Here is a 27,423-nt window from a genome sequence, read left to right as displayed (position 1 = left end):
AAATATTAAATAGCTACACAGCACACACGATTCTTGTATGGTTGTTTTCCAAACATTTTTTTTTTTTTGGAGCTGGGGACCGAACCCAGGGCCTTGCGCTTCCTAGGCAAGCGCTCTACCACTGAGCTAAATCCCCAACCCTCCAAACATTATTATAAAACAACTTACACCAAAATAATCTTTTCAAAGTATGTTCTCTTCCTTTGCCCATTCAAATGAAACCAAAATGGGACCTGACTTCCTTTTTGAATGCCACCATACCTTTACTAGTGTCTTCTCAGGAGAAGGTTTATCGTTCTAAAACTATTTACTACACAAGACTCTGGGCTAAGAGTCAGAAATCACAGACTCTAAAATTGTGACAGAAACAACAAAGCCTTGTAAGAGAGCATGGGAAAAGCAGCGATGTTTCTCAGCTGTAGAATCGGGCTAGTGTTACTGCACACAAACCTCAGTCATGCGCTGATACTGACCTGACGCAGTCATTCACACCAAAGCACAGTTGATCTTCTCACAAGCACCAAGTAATGAAGTAACAGTACGGAGATAAAACACGCCAGGATAACGGTTTATGCAATGTTCCCTGGAATACCTGGTAGAGATGTTTCTTCAAAACTATTTTATGCTCAAATTTAGTACCAAACAGTGGGCTAAAGCATACCTGCCTCTCTAATAAGGATTTAAAATTGTCTTACATACAAAGTCTATTTTGGCTGGCAAAATGGCTCCGGGCTTGCCATCCAGCCTGGATACTTGAGCATGATCCACAAGACATGCAAGGTAAGAAAGAGCCAATCCTGTAAGAGGTCCTGACTTCCACACGTGGGTCTCTGCAGATGCACCACTCTACACACGTACATATATGTAATCATGTCCACACTAAAAACATTTATTTCTCTCAAGTATTTTCATTTACATAGTTTTCCCTTTTAAGTTTCCATAAAATGACTTTTCCCTGGTTTCATACCTCAAATTACCCAAATAAAAATACCCCACCTGAATCCTACTACCAGCAGTACCATGATTCTTCTACATAGTAGGGAGATTAAAATTGTAACTTTTGCTTTCTTCTATAAGAATGGTAGGAGGGCCACAAGTAAATAAACACACACATACTAACAGTTTCATCTAAAAAGAACTACAGAGAAAGTCAGAGACAGAATGACAGAGAACGTAGCAGAGGAACATGAACTGATCATACACACAGCCTCAGGGAAAGCATCAGCCAGAAAACAAAAAAAAATTGGCAAGTTACTTTAAAATCTGCTACGGTATTCAGTGAGGAACAAAGACAAGTGCATCCTATGTAATGAGACACGCTTTGTATGCTAACCTAAGATATAAACCAAAAATAAAAAAATAAATCAGTGAGGTGATACAAACAAAGTTCCCAGGACAAGTGATTTTCTCTATCAGCAGCAATGAGCTAAAAAGCACAGAGGGTATGTACACGGAGAAGCCAAAAGACGTAAGGTATCCAGGAATCCAAGCTGCTGACAGAATCCCATGTCCTTGGGGAACAGGAAGTCTGAACCCATGCACACGCCTGTCTGTCTGGCAGACCAATGCATGCCTGCTGCCAAACAGGAGGGAGGAGCAGTAAAAGGCTTCCTCTGTGAGACAAATCTGCCAGGAATACCTCAGAAAAATCAACACAGGTTCATGCAAAACATACAAGAATTTGTTCAACAAGGAGAAAACACTTCAAAAAATGGAAATAAATCAACTTTTTCAATAAATATTAATTCAACCAACTATTACGTACAATAAAAACAGAAGAACCCTGATGCTCTCATAAATTCCAGACCAATTACAGATGAAAATGTAGAACACGAAATTACTTAATATACCAAAGTCAAAAAGAAATCAAAAACCAAAAAGAATTATGTAATTTACTATTTATTAATAGACTTAGAATCAAATGTTTGGCTCATAGTCTTAACATTCCTGTAATCAATTAACAAAAGAAATATGTTCCTCTGAGGTATCCATAGAAAAATAAAATAAAATAAAAGAATTCCCCCAAAGAAATACAGTTAGCCAAGAAATGTTTGGTGGGATTTTTTTCCCTTATTTAAATGTTTATCAGTTATAATAAAAAAAATGTAAAGGTCTCACCATTCGCCCATCTATAAAATGCAGAGACTGCTGACAGGACTGACAGAGCTTGTCTCTGAAGGGTCTGCGCCACTTCTGATCTAATCGGACACCTGCCATCGTTCCAAACCTGTAAGGCAGTTCCCATTCCACCTCGCTTCTCCCAGGCCTATTAGAAGCAGAACCTGCACTTGTGGGCCTTACGTTCTCACGTACCCGCTGGAGAACTAAGTTCCTGACCACGGAAACCAAAGGGCAACTCTTGGTCTTGCTTGTAAAAATGTTCACCATTGTTAAGTGTAAGAAACCTGAAACAACCTGGACTTCTCACACCTCTCAATTTCCATTCTGTAAAAGGGTTTCCATATCTGTCCACATTATTTTTCATTACTATTCAATTTCTCAATTTCATGTCGAACTCAATGTTACTTAAAAAACAAGAAACACAGCCATGTGAGGTGGCTTATTCCAACGATCCCAGCACTTGGAGGATAAAAGCAGGAGGGTCAGGAACTCAGGTCATCCACAGCTACATGCATGGCAAGTTCAAGGACAACTCAGGCTACATGAGAACTTATCTAAGTAAATACAAGACACACAGAAAGGGGAGAAAGGAAGGGGGAAAAGTAAAAAATTTCTTGCCATGTCCAAATGATAATTACATGTTGTCTCATCTACTTCAAAAAGGGGGAGGGGCTTTTTACTCTCTTCACGATAACAGGATTCTTTATGTGGACCTGAAGCCCTGTATTCCAACCCCTTCCAGGGGTACTCTTTATACTTTCCTCACGTATCCCATCTTTCTCTCCCATCCTCCCAGCATCTATTCACAGAGCACCACAGCAAGCAAAAGCTTAAGTTATCTTCCTCCTCCCTCCTCCATGCAGCACCTAAATCCATGGTTTCCTAAGGGTGAAAGAATAAACTGGAGCCCCAAAGCTCAGTGTTAATAGCATCCACATCTAATCCCGGGCAGAGCACCCTATACTATAATGTAACAGATGGCGGGTAGCTTCAAAACACCCTGTATCCCTGTCCAGTTCCTCCGGCTTATGATGATCTCAATGCGTACGATTCTGTTTCTCCCATTTCTATAAAGGCAAAATCTTAGCTATGCTTCCTTCCTAGATAGAACAGTAACACCCAGAGAGGGTCTTCTGAGCTGAGGTAAAGTAATAAAGTGAAAGAGGAGAAGCTGGCGGACTGCACATGAGTAACCATGTTACATAGACAGACAGGACAGGTGACCGACCACACATGCAAACAAAGATGAGCAGCTGCCGTGACTGTGGTCCTGCACCGTTGGGACACACTGAGGAGTTTTACTGCTCAAGTCCAAGTACCTGATAGACTCAGTGTCAATGTGCACAGGGGCTATCCTCTCCAGGAGGAACTTGATCATCTCCAAGAAGGGGTTCGTAGGCTGTTTAGGGTTTCCCAGCTTCTTAGTTATTTCACGCTGAAATGCAGATTTGTAAACTTTTATAAAAATATACTTAAACATATTTTAAAATATTAAAAAGCCTCTAACATTCTGTAATTCTAATGCTGAAAAACAGAACTCTATAGTTAAGTTAAAAAAAAAAAAATCTAGATTAAGAATCGAGTACATTCCAAGTAAATAAGGTGCACACTCTGCAATAGAGAAAAACCTCAACAACTGCTTTGAGTAAAAACGAGGTGAGATTCCAACCTCATGGCATACATCAAACACGATTCAAAAGAATACGAATAGAAGAGTAAAACCAGAATCAGAAAGACAAACTTTAGCCAGCATTATTACCACAGAGAACTGTTAAGAAACTACATTCCTGGATTTCATTCTGAAGATTCTCACTCAGCCCACCTGGGAAAGACCCAAGAATCATCTTTTTTCTAAAATGAATCTCAGGAGATAGATGAGTAAAAAACACTATTTGGGCTAACAGTCCCCAAGTTATATAGTCAGGCACAGCACAGAGGACACAGCTGAGCTTGAGGGAGCTGGTCATATCACACCATAATCAGAACTGAGGACAACTAATGCATGCACAGGAGCTCAGCTTTTTCTTCATATACAAACAGTTCAGGATGCCCTGCCTAGGGAATGGTGCTGCCCACAGTGGATCTGTCTTCCTACTTCAATTAATACAACCAGATAATTCCTCACAGACATGCTCAGAGACTGTCTTACAAATCAAGCTGATAATTAACACCAATCATTGCAATGGAATGGAATTTTATGATCAAGGCACCAAAAGCAAAACCCAAGAGGTAAATATTTAAACCATACCTAGGTAAAAATTGATATGATATAAAAAGGACATCACAAACAAAATGAAAGCTGACAGAAAATTACTTGCAGCTTAATAATGACATGTTACAAACTACCTAGTTGCAAGATAAAAAAATTATTCTATAAAAATAGGCAAAGATTTTAAACATTCAACTCACAAAGGAAGTATGAATGATTAAAAAAACATAAGGAAGGAGAAAAGTGGTCAGAATCTAAGCAACTAACATAATTCATATCAAACTGTTTTGTTTTTCCTTGGGTTTTGTTTCTAACAATCAGTGCACAGAATTATGATTGAGAACTACATGTTAAAGGCATGAAAAACACACCATTCATCCAAGTAATTACGTCTTCTAATAATCTGTAGAAGTCAAGAGCTTGTAAAACATTGCTATGAAAGTGTTGCACAGTAGAGCCAGAAGCATGGGTATGAAACTGAATGTCAGTGCCATGGCAAAGTATAGCAGGGGTTTAGCTCGAGCCTCGTGGGGCAGCAAGACCCCACTCCAAAAGAAAGGAGAAGGGGGAGCTGTGAGAAAGAGCCGAGAATGTCAGTGCTCACCCAGCTACGGAGCACATATGAAATTTAACACTATAAAACCCAATGGAAATGAAATGTATAAAATTCTTTATATAAGATAATTTCATTTTGAAAGGCATTATATTAATGGCAACTCTCTCTGGAGAAGGACCATAATTTATCTGAATTGTTAATTATTTAGCATTTCCTAAGTTGAAATAAGCCTAAGTTTCTTTTGTAAAAATGAGATATGTGTACTGAAAGAGTTCTATGCATGTCCACATGTGGATGTCCACACATGGGCTCTCCCTTACCACACAGCCTTCAGCCTGCTTGCAGGAGCATGTAGGGCTAACAAGGGCCTCCAGCTGTTTCCGTATTTTCTCATCATCTTCCAACACTTGTGTGAATTTCTTCATGAAGTCCTGGGCCTTACCAGGATCTGGCAAATTTCCTTAAATAAAATAAAGTTTCGTAATTTCTCAAGCTGATTAAAAAAATACATTCTATTTTGTATTTCTAATTAATAATCATCATCTACAAATTGCTCTTAGTTTAACAAATTGTAAAGCACCATAAATACTTAAAATCTGTAAGAGAAATCCGCTTTGGAGAAAACAGGAAAAAGCATGAGGGTTAAGAGATGTCCACAGGAAAGGTCAAGTCTTCTAAAGAGCTCCTGACAGCATCTGGCTGACTGGCAGCCTAAGCAACACCCTGTTCCTTAGTCACTGCTCACACTTTCCTGCAAAAGTCCTTAGGAGAGACGGTTCATTACATTGTCCCACATCTGCTTGGACATTGTAAAGCAACCCCCAGATTATCCAAACCGTATGCAGCACGTGTTACTGAGAGGCGCTGAGCAAGCCACCCCTTGTGACTGCTGCGTAAGTCCCTCCTGGCAAGAAAGGACCACTCCACTGAGTTCACGGCACTCCTCTACTGTGTACATCACAGCTCTTAGAGGGGCTAAGACAACGGTGGTCTTTACTGGTTCTGCTCTTCCTGGCAGTTTAATTGCTTAGAAAAAAACTAGACTAGCATAACTAATAAAATAAATTATACCTATCTTAAATGTAACACAGAAAGTTTACAAGTCTCTGAAATCCTAAGTCTGAGCAGTCCTTAAGTCTCAGCAAAAATGTCTCCACCATCGTAAGGATACTTCCTGTGCTAATCGTATGAAATACTTGCTCTATGGATGGCCCTTTCATGTCTCTATATATAAGAAAAAACTAGCAGACAAGAAGGGAGGCCTAGTTTGGTGGCCTACACTTGGAAGCCATTGGTAGGTGAATCTCTGAAGTCATGCCAGCCAAGGTCTACGAAGTGACCAGGGCTAGATGAGAGTCTGTCTCAAAAGTAAATAAACACAACGACTTCTAAAAGACAAACATCTGCACCATAATTTTTAAAAAGTAAAATTTAAGCTGAAAAGTATTGGGAACAAGCTGTTGAGAGTTCTAGTTTAGAACTTTATAACTTATGTCCCACAGATTACTAATAATCAGTGGAATTTAACAGTGTTTGTAGATAATTTAAGATATGGACAGGCATCATATTAAGGCCTGCTCTTAGGGAAAATAAAGGAGGTAAAAGGGGGAAAAGGAGAAAACCCAACCAAAATACAAATGCAGCATCTCATAAACGCACAGCAACCCTTCTCTACACTGGTGATGCCTGCAAGATACGGAGAACCAGAAAAGACTCTTTTCTAGAAGAGAAGTGAATGCTGAAAAGAACCAGAAAGACAACAAAGAACGAGGTCCTCAGGAGGACGACAGTGTCCACAGCCAGCTGCAAAGGGCTGGACTAGAAGCTGGAATGCTCCCAGAAGGGCCGCCTGGACAGCTCTCTACCTGAGTCTCAGTGGGACCTCAGCTCTGAATGCTCCATTCAAAGTGGAGTTCAAGAGAGCAACCAAGTGACAGCCACTAAGTTACTGTTCTCTTCAGTGTCTTGGTGCTCGCTCTAAAGCGCTGCAGTGCTTAGCTCAGCCTACGACCTCGTCTTTATTACCCACACTGCACCAGTGTTCCCGACTCTCCTGTCAGCAGTGAGTGACCAGCTGAGGAGAAAAGCACCTAATGCCAGAGGCTGACAGCAGCAGAGGAAGCAACGCAGACTCGATGCTTACAGAAAACCTTGTAATGACTTAATTCTCAAAAATAACACACATTAAAGCTTTTCTCAAGCTTTTCTTATGTAATGAGAAATTTAAAAAATCTGGATAACACAGAATAAATGAAAATCAGAGAAAAATGGAAGTGAGCTGTCTATTGTATAGCAAGCAAAAACACTAATAATTTCCTAGAGTATTACAATGTAAAATTAAAATAATTAAATAATGTAAAACCTTCAATTAACTTAAACTTTATAAAGATTTAAAACACTTACTTGTAATAACCATCACTTTAGAAAATATGGCCTTGACACTGGCATCTGTCTGTAAATCACATACAAAAATCGAGCATTACAATTCACTAAGAAAAACACACAGGCATCTTCAACAACACTCCTGACCATGGCTGTATCTTTCTTTACAGATTTTAAATCCTAGGTAAATGGGTGGGGTTAAAAGTACAGAAGCCATGTGACCATGCTAAGTTTTTATCAGTAGGCAAGAAAGAACAGTTCCATGGTGAGAGTCTCAAATGCAGGCAGGTTTGACATCTCACCAGAGTCACGGAACACTTGGTAGGAGCTCCTAGCATACTGTCTAGACACTATGACGACTTCAATGTTCCCAAAATCAAGACTAGTGTTATCCACCCACGTGAATACAAGAACATACCACATTTCAGTAACACTGTTGCACATTTGTATCTCCCCCTCCAAGGTAAATTAATAAAAAACGGGGTAACAAAAGAGAAGCAGTTCCAGATGCTTCTAACAGAAGCATGCTGACTTCCAGCATGGTAACACTCAACCATGCCTGCCATGGAAGCCGCTAAAGCGCTGTTGAAGAGTCTAGTATTGAGAAAAGCAGATCCCAACAGGTGAGCTACTCAAGGAACACAGTTAAAAGAGTAAATCATGTCCAGTGAAAACATAAGGTGCTAGGCCTAGCACTCAGGAAGCTGAAGCAGGAAGGGATCTGCGAGTTCCAAGCTAGCCCAATCTACTTGTTGAGTTTCAGGCCAGTAAGGGCTACATAGTGAGATCCTGTTTTATAAAAAGGGCCAGGGAGGTGGGGGTGGGAAGGGGTGGCACACACCTTTGATCCCGGGACTCAGGAGGCAGAGACAGGTAGGTGAAAAGTTTAAGGACAGCCTGGTCTACAAAGTGAGTTCCAGGACAGTCACCGTTACTCAAAAAAAACGCGTCTTGAAAAACAAATAGACAAAAACCAATACAACAAAACAAAAAAGGTTACAATTAGCCTACTTAAAACAAAACAGAAAACCTCTCAAATATAAACTTGAACTATGCAAACAAGTGTTATGAGATGCCTTAGTTTTTAAAATCACAAAATTTTTTTTTAAAAAATTGGTGAGTGACAATAAATCACTAAGGCAGTTTCTGTGACATAACAAAGAGTTTGCAGGCGACATAGACATTTTCTTCCTGAAGGAAACAACCTCATGCTGTTTGCCTTCATCCTACACACAGGTGGTGCATGTGATTGAAGGATGTCAAAAGCAAGAACTCTGAGTTAGTAATAAAAAGTGACCAATTGGGTTGGGGATTTAGCTCAGTGGTAGAGCGTTTGCCTAGCAAGCGCAAGGCCCTGGGTTCGGTTCCCAGCTCTGAAAAAAAGAAGAAAAAAAGTGACCAATTTGTTTTCTCTGAATGCAATTCAAAATGACCAGATACATTTTTTAGATTAATATATTTCACAGGCATCATTTTCAGAAAGGGAAGGAACTTAAAATCACACTAAATGCCCCCAAATAAAATAAGTACATACCAGATGCATACCACATTTTAAGGGGGTGGTAAGACTGCTTGTTTTATGAGTACCAGGCCCTGAGTTTGACTCCTAGAGCCACGTAGCACGGTAGACATGGTGGCACGTCTAGTGCTGCACGGCAGATGGAGACAGGGAGCTCCGGAGCCTGATAGCCATAAACAAGGTCCAGGCAAGGTCCAGCTCAGAGACACTGTCTGAAAACAAGACCAAACCAAAAAGCCAAAAACCTAGACAGTCCTGAGAAAACCTCAGAGACCATTGTCCCCAAGCTTATAGACACACAGACTACCATAAAATCACCACAATATGAATTCTAAGTTATAAAGATACTTATAAAGCTGTAATTATGGTAACAATTATCATACAAGCTATCTAATACTCATTCTTTAAAATTAGCTTACTTTTGGTTGTTTAATTAAATCAAGCAAATCCTTTACTTGATGTCGGAGTAGATTTTGACATTTCCACATTTCATTCAATGCCCTGAAAAACACAAAAATATACAAACACCAGGCTAGAAGTCCTTTCAGAACATTCTGACTACCTAATTGTAATAAGAAAGGGCGAGGTGAAAAACGAAACAGGAGCACTGAGCTACAATCCACAGGGTAGTAACTGGCATCCCAGAAGCAAGACTCAATGTGCCAGCGGCAGGAGCCAGCCAAGCTGCTGCACTGGTGTAAACAGATGAAATGGAGCGTGTCTGTAAGATAAGCAGGCACTGACAGGAGACTGTGAACCTGAGAAATAAAGGGTGGACTGACGATGTAATGTGCTGTATGTGCAACATGGAATCCGAGAGAAGCATCAACAGGCATAACTGTTGGGAAGATATTTACCCTACCATGTGTAAACTGAAATTATCTACTGCTGGCAACATGTCTTCCTAGTAACTACATACACTGTTACAGAACTTCAGCACAACATCATTTCTAAGGAAATTAAAGAGTATTTTTCCTCAGTTTCCTTTGTGTGCGTGTACATGCAGGACTATTGTGCATGTATTTGGATGTGCAGGATACCCATGTGCATGGAGGTCAGAAGAAAACATCGAGGCTCGCCCCTCAGATGCCTTCCTTCAGCTGTGGAGACTGGTCTCTCCCGAGTAAGCAGAGGTGGCTGAGGAGCGAGCTGCAGAGACCCTCAGCTCACCCACACCGCTGCTGTGCACTAACCAGGCTGGAAAGCTAAGCTCGGAAGCGTGTACGTGCAAAGCACTTTACGCACTGAGCCCTCCAGGCCCACACTTATTTTCGGGTGGGATTCCAACACCACTGAGAAAACGCAGACCCGAGGAAGACCAGCTTTCCCGAAGGGACAGAAAGACAACTGTTCAGTATTTTCATTCTCTTCTATATCTAGGTTTCGAAATGCCACTAGATATCGTTTTATTAAAAAGATACAATCTAGTTTAAACTTGGGAACTCGCTAACAGTAAGAGAATTAAAACATTCTCAGCACTGGACATCTCACCCTTTAAACAGTGATAGTTTACTGTTTTCAAGTGTGAAAGGCCCACAGTTTCACTGGCATTAGTGATGAAGGTAAATTCACAAACTAACTAAAAACAAAATGGTCACTTGTCAGAGATCTATGAAAGTCTAAAACAAACTATGTGTTGCATATATAAAACAAAAATGTTCAGGAAAACACTCTGTGAAATTACTTCTGAACTCCAAAGTCAAACATACTCTGTCTCGTAGAAAAATCGTAATTTATAACTTTTGAAAGATCCACATGTTGAAAGTTGGCTAGAATTAAAACAGATAAAATTGTGTATTATTTATCACTTAAATATAAAATTCCCCCAAATCTAATTCATAAACTACGACCTTAGCTGAAATTTTAAAATGGCCCTCATTGACTAAGAATTTCTATTACAATGTATTTAAGAAAATTGTAAGAAATAAAAAATTTCTATTACAATGTATTTAATCAAAATATTAAATAGCAAGAGAATTTGCCTATATTTATTATACTGATTAGAAGTTCAATAAGAGCAGAAGGGGGACAACAAGGCAATAAGGGTGAAAATTAATCCAGGCACTCAGAACGATGAGGCAGGCAGAGCTCTATGAGTTCCAGGCCAACCAAGGCTACAAAGAAAGACCCTGGATCAAAACAGAACAAGAATAAAAATGTCACTGGACCATATATATAAAATAATCTATCTATGTGATATTCAAAACTAAATGGTTACAGGAAAGACACATGCGCAAGCATGCATTTGATTCTTCAAAGCTGTTTGTAAGCTAGAAGAGCAGACTGCTGTGTTTCTCTGCCAGGAAGACAGAGGGTAGAGGAGCTGGGCGACACACTCATAGGAATGTTAACTGTCACCGGGTCTCGTCACTCACATGTATGTGGGTTTTGTTATTATCACATACAAGAAAATGTAAAGACTTTGGGGGAAACAGAGATAAAGTATAAATTAAGTTCCAGAAAAGTAGCTAAAACAATCAGCTAGTGCAACAGTCAGTGCACTAAGCCACTTTAGAATACTTCACCTTGAAACATTTAAATATCCCTCTGAACCACTTTTATAAAACCAAAACCCTTATGTACTAGTCCAAACAGAAGTTTATTTTCAACGGTTTTATTTCACAGCACGCCTCTTAAAAATGAGTCCTTCCTTTTTTATAATTTCTTTAATTTTATTTTATGTGCACTGGTGTTTGAGGGTGTCAGATTCCCATGAGTTGCAGACATTTGTGGGCTGCCGTGTAGTTGCTGGGACTTGAACTCAGGATCTATGGGAAAGCAGCCAGTGCTCTTAACCACTCAGCCATCTCTCCAGCTCTTTTTTTTTTTTTTTTTTTTTTTTTTTTTTTTTTTTTTGAGACAAGGAGTACATGCAATGTTCATGAACTCGCTTTGTAGACCAGGCTGGCCTGGAACTCAGAGATACTGCCTGCCTCTGCCCCTGAGGGTCTGGGATTAAAGGTGTGTGCAACCACAGTCTGGCAAGTGTTTAACTTTTAAATTCAATCAAATATACTGACATTTAAGTGAAAAGTAGTTTGGTAGCACTGTGACTGTTACCTGTACTCTCTTCTTTTCACGCAGACTTGTTTTCTCCTTTTCATTTCCATTTCTGGCATTAAACATCCCATCAATTATCTTTCATTCTTTGGATTTAGAAACGAGATATTCTGACCTTTTTTTGGGGGGGGTAAGGATGAGTTTAGTCTGTGTGTGTGTGTGTGTGTGTGTGTGTGTGTGTGTTGACTGACACATCAGTCAACATTTCTGCCTGGGTGCACATATGATATAAAGACATTTACATATTTTATACTTTATTTATTACCTATTCTCTTATGTGTTATTTAGAAATACCAGTGAAGAAAGGTTCTGAAGACCGTCCTGCTGAGCAAGGGAGGGACCAGGACACTTGCAGGATTGTACATGGCTGATTAAGTACCAGCCTCCATGCCTCCTACTTTCTTCTAAAGCCACACTCTCAAAATTCACAGCTATTTAGATTTACAGAAATCTTTGAACCTTTTGTTTTTCTTGAACATGATTCCTTCCTTTCTCACAAAATAAAAACAAGTATACAGACTCATAATTTTAAGTTCTTCCATGAAGGATTTCTTAGTGCTGCTTCTGGATTCTTATTAAAAGTATGCTTATTAATTTACTCTTAAGTGGTATTTGGTCAATGCCAGATTTTCCTGGGATTTCCAAGTGACATGTGTTCCAAGAGAACAGGTATTGATCCCCTCAATTCACTCTAATGGGTCGTTCAGCTGAACCATAGAAAAAAGGATGAGCAACCAAGCTAAAGCAAACCAGCAATTGAATGCATCCATTTCTGAAAAACATCCCCAGCGTAGTAAAATTAACTAAAACCATAGTCGTATGTACTGTTCTGCACAGTTAAAAGACTGAATGTTGTAAGCAAGCAGCACTGACTTCAAACCCCGGCTATCTTCACTGCTTGACTGTAAATTGAGCTCTGCAGGAGGCTGCTCATCTCGTACAAACATAGACGTCTGCTGCTATTTTTCAATTGCAGGGTGAAAGCAGAGACAGAGGTCCAGGTTCCCGTGCTAGCCACACAGCGTGTGCCAACAACTACACCTCCAGGTAGAGTAGCTGTGGCACACAGAACTGTGGAACTAAGGAAGGCCATTCAAAAGTACCCTTAGACATCCAAAGCACGCACTCCTCAATGGATCTAACTATGTTTACTGGAATATCTGAGCCTCAACTTCTACACCTTCTGGAAATCTTCACACTTTACAATGTCTCAATTAGACTAGCATAAATCTACTATATAAAAGGGCCAGTTCCCTCCCAGACAGCTAATGAAACATGGAAATAACAATGTTTTTGTGAGATGTCCTTAATGCTAACCTACAACACTAAGTTGAGAACAAACAGCAAAGCAATTTTATTCTACTGCACTACAAAATAATTGAAATTAGTACCGTGGTAAGAGTAGGAAGATAGTATTTTCATAATCTGGACCTTTTTAACACCTGGGGGGTGGGGGAAATAGGTATATCACCTCTCTTGAAATGCCACCAACATGAAAATCTAGAGAGAGAGAGAAGTCAAATCCTTAGTGACTTCATGCCAAGCAGCTCTAGCCGCTGCAGGGATGTCTGCTGACATCACAGGTTGGCAACAGAACTTTCTAAAAAGAAAAACAAATAGCCCAGTAGTTGCTTGTGCTTGGGACCATTAAACAATGCTTACATCAACATAGAGTTTACATGACACACTGAGCCTCCTCCCCTAAGCTGCTAGAGAAAAGGAGCGCCAGGACACTGGAGACATACGTACTTCACGGCATTCAGGTCCAGGGTAGCATACAAGTAGTACAAGCACTTCATCCGCTCCGTAGTTTCCAAGTTGTGAGGAACCATGTACTGAGCAAAGATCCGCTCAACAAGCAACCTGGGAGAGAAAAGTGTACTGAGTCCATCTGTAAAACTATAAAATCATGAATTAAGTAAGCTCCTTTCCACAGTGGAGAACAGACTTCTTCTATCTAAGAGGAACCAAAAGGACGACTAAATCTCTATTTAGGGCTATTATACAGGGCTATTATAAATGACCTTGGACATTGCGTATCATAGAGCAAATTTCCATATCAGTACAATGAAGTTGAGAAAACTACAGCAGGTCCCTCTAAAGACACAAATATCATCATCAAGTTAAAGCTACAAGACACGGCTAAGGGAAAGCACGAAGGAAAAGGCCAGGAGCTGCTTTGGCCGGCCAGGCTCCTGTGCCATGCATACCCAGGGCAGTTAACCACTCCCTTCGCATCCAGACACCCAGGAATAGGACGCAAAGGTGTCTTACCAAGTCATAACAGAAATCTGTGCACTGGTGCCACACATGCACATCTAAAAAGTTCCTAAGATATATCATAAAATTTTAACAATGTATGAAAGTGGTTAAGGGGGGGTCAAACAACCATATCAGATTATCTTGCATATCAAATATTTACATTACGATTCATAATATTAGAAAATTACAGTTATGAAGTAGCAACGAAATAATTTTATTTACATGAGGAACTGCATTAATTTGAGAACTACTGGTGTATGGCTTCTTTAGGGGTCTACTGAAGGCTAATTGGCTTTTATCCATACGAGTTATCCATCTACTTTTAGGGAGATAACATGTTTCTTAGAAATTCCTAAGTGTTTTTAGTCCTGAGTGGGAGAAAATTTTTTAACCTAAAATTTCCAAAAGATTTTCAATAAAAACTGTTTAAAATTTTTTTGATATATATATATATATATATATATATATATATATATATATATATAGTGCTCTTAACCATTGAGCCATCTCTCCAGCCCCTGTTTAAAATTTAATAAACACACTTTTCATGTGTTTTCTCTAAGACAAAAACTTGAAATTACACCAGCTATAGACATCACCCTATAAAAAGTTAAGCGCATGAAAACAAATGAGGAAACTCTCCTCATGCAGAAGTTACCTATGTATGCTTCACTTGTGGCTCTGTTGGCAAGAAAACTACGCATTCCGCTTAGCCTATCCAAAAGGCAAGAGGATAGTTAAAGCCATAAAGAAAGCACAAAGAATGTATATAACATCCAACACTCAGCAAGTTGCTGGGGGGAGCGTGGGAGCGTGGCCGACTCACCGGTCATCAATGCTGTTCTGATAGTATATATGCAGCAGCTTGTCCTTGACCCAGCATATCTGCTTGGCAGCGTCCTTGCCAGCCGCTGACTGTAAAGCGTATTTCTTGTAAATCTGGGCAAGTCCCATCATGGCTTCTTTGCGTACTCTCCACTTAAAACAAACATATAAAGGTTATTTTATAAAAATGCTTCTATTACAATGGTGGCAGTACACGCCTTTACTCCCAGCACTCAGGAGGCACAGGCAGGTAGGCTGGCCTACAGAATGAGTTGTAGGACAGCCAGGGATATGCAGAGAAACAAAAGCTCCCACAATGTGAAGCAATAGAATAGTGTGGAGTTTAATCTTTGAGGTCAACCCGACTTGATTTAGAACTGCCAAGGACTGGTGTTTATCAGTGAAGAACGTTTCCAGGTAGGTTTACCTGAGGAAGGATAACTTATTCTAAATGTGGCAGAACCATCCCACAGCTGGGGTCCTTGATGGAAGACAAAAAGCCAGCTGAGTGCCAGTATCCAACGAGTCACTTTACACATCCTACTTTACCTGGCTGCACCTCAGATGCTTTCAACTTAAAAGTTCATTATTTAGGAAAGAAAAGGGATCTTTTAAATGAAACACAATTGAACTTCGGGTACTAAGAATGAAACTCGAGGTTAAGCGTAGAACTGCAAACCTTTAACTGACGCTCTAGGGGGGCAGGAGCAGATGATTTCTGCAGTGACAATTTTGGAATTCTGCTTTCTTTAAAAACACAGAGAAATTGTAAGAATGTGTTTTCATTTTAATCCAGGTGTGGGGACATGGGGGCTGTTTCAGACTGTCCACAGCAGCTGAGGTGTAGCTTTGCCAGCTGCAGATGTATCTTCAAGTGTTGGGTATTGGGATTCTGGGAACTTTTCAGAGGGTTCTATCAATGCTAGCGCCCTGGGAGGAGAGGGTGAGAGCTGTTGGGCATTCAGAGGGGTTGGCTGTGGTGTTAGCAGTTGTGCTCAAAGAAGAAACAAAGGAATGGAATTAGATTCAGAGAGCGCTCCCCCCCCCCCTTTTCTCCTCTTCTATCCAGTGATCAGATCCGGTGAACTGGGGTTGGGGAGGGGACAAAGGGTGGCAAAAAGAAGAACCCACAAAATAGCAAAGACTAACTATAGATCTCTTCGAGGTCAAGGCTACCCTGGTCAACAGACTAAGTTCTAGAACCGTCGGAGCTACACAGAGAAATTCTGTCTGGAAAAAACAAACAATGAGAACCTCGGCTGGGTATGGAAGTTCACATCTTCAATCTCAGCACTCAGGAGGCAGGGACAGGTGTATCACTTTGAGTTCAGGGCTAGCCTAGACTAGAGAGAGAATTCTAAGAATCCAGGGGCTAGCCACACAGACAGACTCTGTCTCAAAAATAACAAAATAAAACACACAAAGACAAACCCTCTGGGGATTATCAACTCCTACTCACCCGTTTGTCCAACGTTCGCTCTCTCACAAAGTTGAGTAGGTGATCGTTGACAAGAAGAATGTCCTTTTTAGCAGCTGTTACTATAGACACAATGACATCATGTCTAATAGCTTCTTCAGGGTCGTGTGACCTCACTTTAAGATACTCTGAAAGATAAGATCTTCTGATTAAAATGGAAGCTTTAATAATTATCATATTGCTTTAAAAGACTGGAAAGATCTTTGCAAATCAACAGAGCAAAAGCAAACCCTAAGTAGAATGTTTAATATTTCAAGAAAATTAAGAGCAAGGGAAGGGAAGAGGCAAGGAGTGGGACTGGCCTTTCCCTCACAATCTAAATGTCATCTGCAACTGAGAAGTGAAGTCTGCACTCTCAGGGAGGGAAGCTGATCCCACACATGAGGTGTGTCACTGTTAAGCATGTCATCATCAGTTTCCATTTAAAAGAATAAACTAATCAACTCGTCTGGCATCACTGGGAAACAGTGGGGTAGTGCCATTTCTGTCACATAATTAGAGAAGTCCTGAGTATGGCTGCTAAAAGGTGAAGCTCAGATACTGGCTAAGGAGACCTGGCTTCCCTGCGAGCAAACAGCTGAAGCTGAGGTATCGTAACTAAGACCCTCCTAGAGGACCAAAGGAATCAACTAACCTGGACCCTTGGCTCTCAGAGACTGAACCATCAATCAAAAAACATAATGGGCTGGACCCAGGCCTCCCTGCTCATATGTAGCAGACATGCAGCTTCATGTGGGTGCTGAAAAACTTGAGCTGGGAGTTGGAGGCGGGAGTGGGGCTATCCCAAAAGCTATTGCCTGTCCGTGGGATAAGTTCTTCTACCTGGACTGCCTCATCTGGCCTCAGTGAGAGAGGCCTAGCTCCTTGGAGACACTCTCTCAGAGGAGAAGGGGATGGGGGTATAAGGGGAAGGATTGGGAGGGAGTGATGGGAGGAGGGAGTTGTGAACAGGATGTAAAGTGAATTAAAAAAAAAAAAAACCTAGAAAACAACTCCTCACCGCAAAGCGAATCTTAGGAGCTATAGACCCACTGTTTCCAGTTAGCACTCTTCATATGGCCTTTTTTTTTTCTTTTTTTTCTTTTTTTTTTTTTTTTTCCGGAGCTGGGGACCGAACCCAGGGCCTTGCGCTTGCTAGGCAAGCGCTCTACCACTGAGCTAAATCCCCAACCCTTCATATGGCCTTTTATGTACTTCACATGCATGTGTGTGCACGCTCGTTATTAGCCATGAGCACATGGCTATGAATTACTAAAATGTCTGAGGAAAGAATCTAATAATAAAAAAAAAAACCAAAAGCAAATAGAAGGTAGGAAAAAAAAGAAGTTATTGCTAATGTTTTTAAAGAGGAAAAAACTCTCCCCATCAAAACCAGATTCAGAAAATACTGCATTAATAATATTATAATGGCATTATATTATATTACAAATATTATATTCACATAGATTAAATGGTATAACATAAGATAAATATCAATTATATTATGAATATAACATAAAATATTGTACTATAAATATATTTATAGAAGAATATCCAGGAGAGAGGAGGCCGGGAGAACAAGTGAGAGAAAAACAGACATAGACACAACACAACAACACATACATATGAAAGACAGAGACACAGAAAGAGGGGCTAGATAAGTAACTGTTCAAATGCAAAAGAATAGACAGGCAAGAAAAGATGAGAACAAAGAAAATCTATAGGAAACAAGGGACAGAAACGGGCAATGCAAAGAAAAATCACATAATACAGACAGAAGTTCAACCAAAGTCACACACAATTCCACTGAAAGCTTTACAGGACAAAACTATGATCAGCTGGCTATACAAGGAGACAAACAGGAGATGGCTATGAAAACTATGCAAACCATAGAGAACGGGGTCCTGCAGAACCACTAAGGAGAACAGCCTGAGAGGATTCTGGCTGTAATTATCTTTTCTTTGCTTTTTAATTTCATAAGACAGCAAATGTTAACATTTGTGCAAAAGATATACATGACTGTTATATTAACCGTTATTCTATGAACTATCTCATAATTTTAAAAAGTGAACAGGTATATGATATTTTCATTACTTCAAAAATTGGAGGTGAACAGCTTACAACAGATTTTAAGTTATCTCCACTAACTATGGTTAACTTTGCTCCCAGTTAAATGACTTGCATAAAGTTCATAAACAATCAGAGCATTAGTATTAATCTTAAAAATCAAGACCGAGGCAAATTCAAATACGTGAAAATGTGCACAGTAGTTCTTAAACAAAAGAACTGCCTTAGTTCATGAAATTATTTGTAAAAAGCTGTTTCCAGTATGCACAGGACCTACACATTAAAAATCCTGGGATTGGGGATTTAGCTCAGTGGTAGAGCGTTTGCCTAGAAAGCGCAAGGCCCTGGGTTCGGTTCCCAGCTCCGAAAAAAAGAACCAAAAAAAAAAAAAAAAAAAAAAAAATCCTAGCTTCAAGCTGGAAAGAACCCAGATGCCCATCAACAGAGGAATGGATACAGAAAATGTGGCCCATCTACACAATGGAGTACTACTCAGCCATAACGATGACTTCATGAAATTCTTAGGCAAATGGATAGAACTAGAAAATACCAACCTGGGTGAGGTAACCCAATCACAAAAAACACATAGCATGCACTCACTGATAAGTAGATATTAGCCCAAAAGCTCAAATTACCCAAGATACAATTCACAGACCACATGAAACTCAAGAAGGAAGACCAAAGTGTGGATGCTTCAGTCCTTCTTAGAAGGGGGAACAAAATACTCACAGAAGGAAATATGAAGACAAAGTGTGGAGCAGAGACTGAAGGAAAGGCCATTCAGAGACTGCCCCACCTGGGGATCCAGCCCATATACATACAGCCACCAAACCCAGACAATATTGCTGATGCCAAGAAGTGCATGCTGACAGGAGCCTGATATAGCTGTCTCCTGAGAGGCTCAGCCAGAGCATGACAAATACAGAGGTGGATGCTCGCAGTCAACCACTGAACTGAACGCAGGGTCCCCAATGGAGGTGTTAAGGCAAGTACTGAAGGAGCTGAAGGGGTTCGCAACCCCACAAGAAGGACAACCATGGGGCTGTGGATTTAGCTCAGTGGTAGAGCGCTTACCTAGGAAGCGCAAGGCCCTGGGTTCGGTCCCCAGCTCCGAAAAAAAGAACCAAAAAAAAAAAAAAAAAAAAAAAAAAAAGGACAACCATATCAACCAACCAGACACCCCAGACCTCCCAGGTTCTAAACCAGCATCCCAAAAATGCACGGGGATGGACCTATGGCTCCAGACTCATATGTAACAGAGGATGGCCTTGTTGAGCATCAATGGGACGAGAGGCCCTTGGTGCTATCAAAGCTCAATGCTCCAGTGTAGGGGAATGTTGGGGTGGGGAGGGAGAGGGAGTTTGTGGATGGGTTGGGGAGCAACCTCATAAAAGCAGGGGGAGATAGTGCATTTCTGGAGGGGAAACCAGAAAAGAGATAACATTTGAAATGTAAATAAAAAAATATCCAATAAAAAAGGGTGGGGGGAGTTGGGGGTTCTTAGCTTCAAAAGCTCCATAATAATGAGAAAAGACAGCTATCAGAAACACCTACAAAAAAAAAAAAAAAGGTTTTCCCTGGAAAAGTATTCTCCCCCCCAACCCCCCCCCCCCCCCCCCGACTGAAAAGCATCCATGGAGACATGCTGTTACCTGTTAAATCCTTTGCTAAATCGGGATGGTTCATGAGGCAGTGGCTGGCAAACTTCACACATTCCAGGCGTATTGGCACATGGATGTCATTGAACCTAATAGAAAGAGTGCTCTTTAGGACAGCCAAAATAGGAATTTCATCTATACTCAACTCCTATTTATTCTGCTTATTAACAAATATATGTAAGAAATATCTGTATATATAAGAAATATATATATGAGAAATATATACATATATGAGAAAATTCCAAGTGGGGCCTGGGAAGATAATGGGATTAGTCTTTACTAATCCTTGGTAAAGGATTCGAGTTTAATTCACACATCTGCCAAAAAAAAAAAAAAAAAAAAAAAAAAGATGAGTGAGGTGGCATATACTAATGACCCATGTCAAACGGAAGCGCCTGTCTAGCCGGCCCAGAGCAATTCCCAAGGTCGATACTGCCGGGACACTCTAGGTAACAATCAGGTGAGATGGCGGCCTCTGTACGATGACACCCAAGGTAAACATCCGGCCTCAATGAGCACAGGTACACAGGCACACTCACATGCATGTGGATACATAGCTGCATGGAGGAAAATCCATAGTGGGACCAGACCATTTACAGTTGTGGGCACATTACCACAAAACTAGGACAATCTCTATTTAGATTCTGTTAGAGGAGCCTGTGCTCTCCATTGGACTAATAATGACAATGTGTGGGGCTGTTCCCCAACTGGTTCCTGATCTATCAGTAAAGATGCCATAGGCCAACTGCTGGGACTTCCGGGTCCTGGGAGGTAGTGGGAAGCTGAAAGGAGACAGCTCCCAGGCTTCAGAGAGAAGAAAAACAAGTAGCCTTGTGAGATCTGGGGAGGAATGGTGGCCTGTGGTGGCGGAAAGTTGGAAATGTCTAGCAGGGACTAGAAATAACAAGCAACTAAAGTTTAGGGCAAGTGGAGAGGTGCGGTGACAAGAATATTGATAATGGCACAGTTTTCCAGGTGGGAGATGGCAGTGCCCAGCAACGGTCTCAGAGGGAAGCTGAATGATCAGCCTGTGTGTGTGTGTGTTTTACCCATGGATTCAAGGGAAGCTGGGTGGTGGGTGGTAGTGCGGCCATTCCTGGAGCCTAGGCAGGGTAGCAAAAGCTGCGTGCAACACAAATGTTTTCCCATCAATACTGCATTTCAAACGTCTGCTCTGAAGTATGTAAGTATGTCTGTGCATGTTATGTATCTTATAAATATATATGCATGTTTATATTTCAGAGAAACACTTAAATTCCATATCATCTCTGAGAAATTGTTAGTCAGAGTTTGACACATGACTGCTTTGGGCACTGGGATCCTTAATGAGATTATCTGATGGCACTGTATTCCTCCATTAGCATGCACATGACATCTAATTGTCCCTTAATCATTAATGCTCAAAACCCATACCCAGCAGCTCCAAGAACAGAACAGTGCCTTGTAGGCTCTGTGTAGGTGTCAATAACATTAAAGTCAAGGGCTTCTAGTCATTAAGTCTGTGTCTTCTGTAAAATCAAAAGGCTCCAGTATTTTTATCATTTAACACCAAAAGAAACAACATCTAGTCTGGCTAGTTAACTCAGCAGGTAAAAGCACCTGAAAATCTCATGGCCTAAATTCAATCCCTGGAATCTAAGAGCATAAAGACAGAGCATGCACAGGACCCTGGTTCAATTCTCGGTTTCCACCGCACCCCTCAAACAGCATGCTTTTAAAGAGACACGTGTCTCCAAATTCAGCAGCAGCATATTACTTAAGATGCTCTTATCATGAAGAAATATTTGTTCCATGAAGTATAATTCTCTCAAGACCCTGTAAAGGTTGTTTTGAATCCAGGTCTCATCATTTCTCAAATATGCATATAACTTATCATCATTATAAAGAAATATATCTGTTAAAATATGTTTAGCTCCCCAAGTTTGGTGGGGATTTTGCTTTTGTGGTTTTGACTGCCTGAGACAGGGTCTCACTATGCGGTCTTGGCTGACCTGGAACTCTATGTAGGCCCGGCTGGTATGAGAGACCTGCAGGCTCCCTGTCACAGGATTACGGTGTGCTGCATCAGAGTCAGGGTACTCAGTACTCTTTTGCTTTGTCCTACTGTGGTGGTGAGAATCAAAACCTGGGCCTTACACACGCTAGATAAGAGTTCCACCATGGACCTCCATTCCCAGCCCAAATTTAGTGATTTTTTTTTTAATACTGTGAGAGGTTTTATGTTATTAAATTTAAAGCAGGAGCTACAGTGGGACAAAAGGTGATATATGCTTACACTAGGATTTTCTGAGCAAGCATTTTAATTGGACTGCTTGGCTAATCTAATTCCTAACTTGAAAGTATAGAAGTACCTACACAACCATTTCAGTGGCAGTGCCCATGCGCGTGCACACGCCCATGCGCGTGCACACACCCGTGTGAGCACACACACACACACCCAGCCACCATCCATTTCCGATTCCATGCTAATTCCATGCCACCCCGAAGATGCACTCTGCAACATTTGCACAACAAGGCTTAGGATGGATCCCTTTCATTCAGCCACATACAGTTTTTAACTAAGTAAAATGCACCTCAAACGGAGCTGCATTAGCTTAAACTGCTTAAATACTTTGTCTTATTGTCCGAAAAGAAAAAGCAAAATGTTTGCACTGACTAAAATCATAGCTACAAATTCAGATTGGAAATTTAAAAAATAAGAAAGTAAAAAGGCATGTACCCCCGCAAAAATCAGAAAAATTCAGACTAGCTTGGCGGTGTTGTTTATCTCTAATCCCAGCACTCCCCAGGCAGAGTCAAGCTGATCTCTGAGTTTGAGACCAGCCTGGTCTACATAGTGAGACCCTATTCTCCTAAAGAAAAGAAAAGAAAAAAAAGAAAGAAAATTTACACCAAAAGATGAAATTTATTAAAATTAATGATAGTCATCAAAGGGGAGGGCAATAATAGCAATACAAATATTGAAACACAAAGAAAATGGAATTGAAGTCTTAAATCCTATTTCTTTGTTAACAATGTGACTGCTTTTTGGTCTGAGCATAATTTGAAGGAATAAAAATCCTCCCTCCTCAGGGTCAAAGTTGTTTGAGCTGGAATTATCTACAGTGCTTTAGTATTTTTAAGGTCAAAGAGCTCTTTAGTAAAAGTAATGAACCTTTCCCAAGTACGCGGTAAAAATACAAGCACACTCAAGCATTTCAGGAGCTTCACGGGCCACTCTAAGCACACAGAGAACTGAAACCATCCTCCCCTAAGAAATACAAAGGCTGTATTTGCTCATAACCCAGGCAGGAGAGTCGCCAAAGCCTCTGGAGACCAGGAAGGAAAGCGGCTGGAGGGCGCAGGGAAAGAAGGCAAGGTGTATCTGGCTGGTGTAAAACCTAGAGCTCTGCCTGCCTCTGCTCAGGAGCGCTAGAATTAAAGATGTGCGCGCGTCTACACGAGGCTACATCTGCTGTTGGCTTCACTGGTATCCTTGCCCAGCCGATGCCTCCACATAATCCATCAGATAACAGCCTTAGGGGAGGAGCCACATCACTCCGAGCTGCACTTTCAATTATAATTATTGCTTTATTATCTTATGAGACAAAAACTATGAGACAGCCTCTAAAATGCACCACTTTTCAAACATCACCAAAGACAAAATAAAATAAAGATAAACCAAAAATTTAAATATAGCTACTTATTATCAACATTGAAAACTACAAAATAGAAAATCTTTTAAGTTCATTTATTTATTTTTAAATCAGGGTTTCATGTAGTCCAGACTATTGCCAAGGCCTTAAACTTCTGATCCTCCTGCCTCACTACACTTGGTTTATGTGGCACTGGGACCCCGGGCACACTAGGAAAGCACTCTACCAACTGAGTTACATCCCCAGCCTGAAAACGCTTCATTCTTAAGATTTCTGACAACATAGCTTAAATGTGTACCATATTTCTAAAAATAGAACCACATCTTTCAAATAGAAACAGATATAAACATATAAAAACAGAACATATACAAACAGAAAAAGCAAATTGTACCTGCCCAAGTAGCACTGCCAGAGTGGTTTGTTTTGAGAGGCCAATTCTGAGTCCTTTGCCCCAAACATTTTTGCCAGGAGTTTAACAACCTGGAGGCGTTCTTCATTGTCATTGCTCTAGATAGAACAAAAAACAAAAGAGCAAAAACCACACAATGTCTTTAAACTTCAAAGTAAACACTCAGAACATGGCCTATTCCTAGGATTTCCCAGACCCTCCAAACAAACAAACAAACAAACAAACAAACAAACAAACCCCTTCTGAATCCAGAATGGTCAAGTGTAACAAAGCTTTTCGCAAGACGGAGTGCTGTAATAAATGCTGATTCATCTCAAGTTACAGCAATGCAGCACTGTTGTGTGAAAACCTCCTGAGGTTCCTAGTAAATGTTAAAAGGCCCTCCTCCAACTCAGGTTAATTTCTACGCACAGTGTATTTTAAAACATACTAAGGATTCTTGAAAGTTTATGTTTTATTTTTTTAAGACCAGACACTGAGAGAAATGAGACCTACAATAAACAGAGAACTCTATAATAAAGCTGGTCCCCAGCAGGAGTGAGTTTATGCAAAAACATCAGATTCCTACAGGAAGTCAGCAGTGTGCTGAAGCACTGAGTATGCAGCAGGCACATCTCTGCCTTTTGCAGTTTGACTGTTACCACCGAGTGACAGTGGTTAAGTGAACAACCGACCAGTGCAAACGCTGGGCTTCCAGAGTGCAACAATCAGGCGTAGCAAACGAAGCCAAGTTCAAGGTGCTATGTATGGGTGTCACTACACGGATACGTCTTAAATTTTACAGTAGTGCCACAGGCTTGCAGTCAAGAGTCCCCAAAATAGAGCCTAACTCTTCTGGCAACTTGTTTCTTTTGCTCCACAAATGAAAATTGTGACGAGAGCCAAATGTCTAAACTCTGTACATCCTAACTGTACTTTAAAGGCCTTAGGACTTCGTGCTTCCTCCTCACAGGGCTTCCTGCCTTTGAGTACTGTCCACACCCACCTGATCCTCACTGCATCCAATCTGTAGTGGGTTGGCCTGATGCTGCTTATCTTCTAATGTTAATGGATGCCAATAACATCCTCCCCATTTATATACTCAATAAAAGGCCAGAGCCTGTGATTGGGCAGTGGAGGGGATGGACTGGAAGCCCCAAAGCAGGTAGAGAGAGAGGAGAGGAAAAAGAGAGAGGTAGAGGAGGCTGCCTTGGGCTAGAACCTCATGGCCAGGAGAAACGAAAGAGTGACAAGGGGCCTTATAGCTGGGAATAAGTTAGTCTAGTCCTAGATCTGCCCAATCTAGGCATATGTCTTACAATTAAAAATTCTGGATTGTGTTTTGTAAAGGCTTATGAGAATTGTAAAATCCATCAACACTAGTCTCATAAGAGAGCTCAGTGTTTCCCTCTTCCTCCCACACTACTCATTAAGTTGGCTGAAAGCAGGGATGAGAGCTTACTTATTTTTATATTCCTCATAGTGTGTAGGAAAATGCAATTAGGAACAGATTAACTAACAAGTAACTATCAGCAGGGCGGTGGGAGTGCTCATACGAGTCTGCCCAGCAACCAGGAGGCAGAGGCAGACAGCTCTCTGTGAATGAGGCTAGCCTGGTCTACAGAGTGAGTTCCAGGACAGCCAGGGCTATACAGAGAAACCCTGTCTTGCAAAACAAGAAGGGAGGGAGAGAGGAAGGGAGGGAGAGGGAAGGTGGGAAGGAGGTGGGAGGAATATTTGATTGTCTTGCCTCACCAAAATTACTAACCAAATTTGAAAGAAGACAGGAAGGCCAATTAATGAAAGGGCTCACTTAAGAAATACATTTTAAAAAAAGAAAGAAAAAAGAAATACATTTAAAAAAATGTACTCTACTAAAATAAGAACAAGTTACCAGCTATTTAGTATGCTATCAATATAAACTACTTGTAGGGGTTGGAGATTTAGCTCAGTGGTCGAGCGCTTGCCTAGCAAGCGCAAGGCCCTGGGTTCGGTCCTCAGCACCAGAAAAAAAAAGGAAAAAAAATATATAAACTACTTATTTTGTTTTTTAAAGTGATAGAAAAAATTTTAGGAATAAGAAAATGATACAAGAAAATCATCTAGTAACTTTTCTGGATTATTTACTGGAAGCCATCAAAAACTAGTAAACTGGCTGGCTTTAATCTTGCAATGACTTGGGAAAGAAATTATATTCCCCAATTCTTCAAAAGATACTCAATTTATAGCATCATTTAATGTCAGAGGAATAGAGACATGCTAGAAAAAAAAATAACAGATTTTCAGTACTGAAAGGAAACAGACTTAAAGCACAGACAGCTGTGTAAGACAGAACAGAGGAACATGCCACGCTATAGGTGAATCCTAAGCCACTTTCAATGCCCAGTCTAGAGCCTGAGAGCCTGCTACACACTGTGCTTTGAAATGGAAGCTAAATGCTTACCTCAAAAGTTAACCTCACCCCAGGAACTGTCCCGGGAAACATGCAGAGGCTGGTGCATCTGCTGGTCACCTTTAAGTGGTGTTTACTAATGAGATGCCTACCTTCGCCTTGGGAGATACCACAGCAGGCACTGGAGATCCAGAGATAAGCAACAACAACATTCTTTCTCATGTTGGAGTCAGTAAAACAATTTTAAGAATTAAAAAATCAACAAGCAATGCTCTTCATTGAATTTGTTGACACAGTCATAATATTTTTACAATAGTTACCTTTAATTTAAACTCAAGCTGGGGCAGAACAGAAAGCAGCAAATGGCTGTCAATGTTGTAGAGTTCCAAGATCAAATCAAAGACATGCTCAGACAAATCACTGATAGATGTTTTCCCAAGCATCAGAACCTGATTAAAAAACTGTTAAGAAAATGTCATTAAAAGAAATGCCATAGATAAACTGTCTCGGGTTTTATTATTTAATTAAAAATGTTCTTACTATAAATGAAGTCAAACGAGCAACACAGAAACATTTTCTGTGATGTGGGAAACCACTATCACCTAAAACATGGAGCGCACTTTGCAGACAATGTCACAGATAATTCGCATTGACTATGATCAACATCAGCAAACACCCTTCCCGGCCACAGTTCTGTTTCTCCAATAAAATACTGAACTGTACCCTGAGTGATATTCTGCTAAAATATTAATTCTTGGGTTATCATCAAAGAAGTTTTCAGACAAGACTATGACTATCCACAGTAGAAGTGGAAATATTAGTGTCCATAGGGGAAGCGGCATGTAAAGGCAAATGAGGGGTGAGCTCCTCCTTCTCCTCCTGACCTTGGACAT

General features: G+C 40.6%; 1 protein-coding gene across 26 annotated transcripts in view; it reads right to left on the bottom strand.

Moving 5' to 3' along the window:
- Positions 1-27,423, bottom strand: part of Pds5b (PDS5 cohesin associated factor B) — a 140,473-nt gene that overhangs the window by 42,290 nt on the left and 70,760 nt on the right. For 23 of the 26 annotated variants that reach the window (XR_015633951.1, XR_015633949.1, XR_015633952.1 and 20 more), the window contains 10 exon segments: positions 26,851-26,991; positions 24,142-24,257; positions 20,110-20,204; positions 16,394-16,539; positions 14,936-15,087; positions 13,597-13,710; positions 9,207-9,288; positions 7,290-7,338; positions 5,207-5,346; positions 3,441-3,556 (listed from right to left, as the gene is read on the bottom strand). Coding sequence is in view for 17 of the 26 variants with exons in the window: in XM_087578197.1 (XP_087434323.1) it covers positions 3,441-3,556; positions 5,207-5,346; positions 7,290-7,338; positions 9,207-9,288; positions 13,597-13,710; positions 14,936-15,087; positions 16,394-16,539; positions 20,110-20,204; positions 24,142-24,257; positions 26,851-26,991 (1,151 nt within the window). In the remaining 9 variants the exon portion in view is untranslated. 26 annotated transcript variants of the gene reach the window in all.

This window comes from Rattus norvegicus, chromosome 12, assembly GCF_021556685.1.
Source record: "Rattus norvegicus strain SHRSP/BbbUtx chromosome 12, alternate assembly SHRSP_T2T, whole genome shotgun sequence".
In the NCBI taxonomy this organism is placed as follows: Eukaryota; Metazoa; Chordata; class Mammalia; order Rodentia; family Muridae; genus Rattus; species Rattus norvegicus.
The sequence above is the reverse complement of the archived record's forward strand: the minus strand, read 5'-3'. Positions and strand labels throughout refer to the sequence as shown.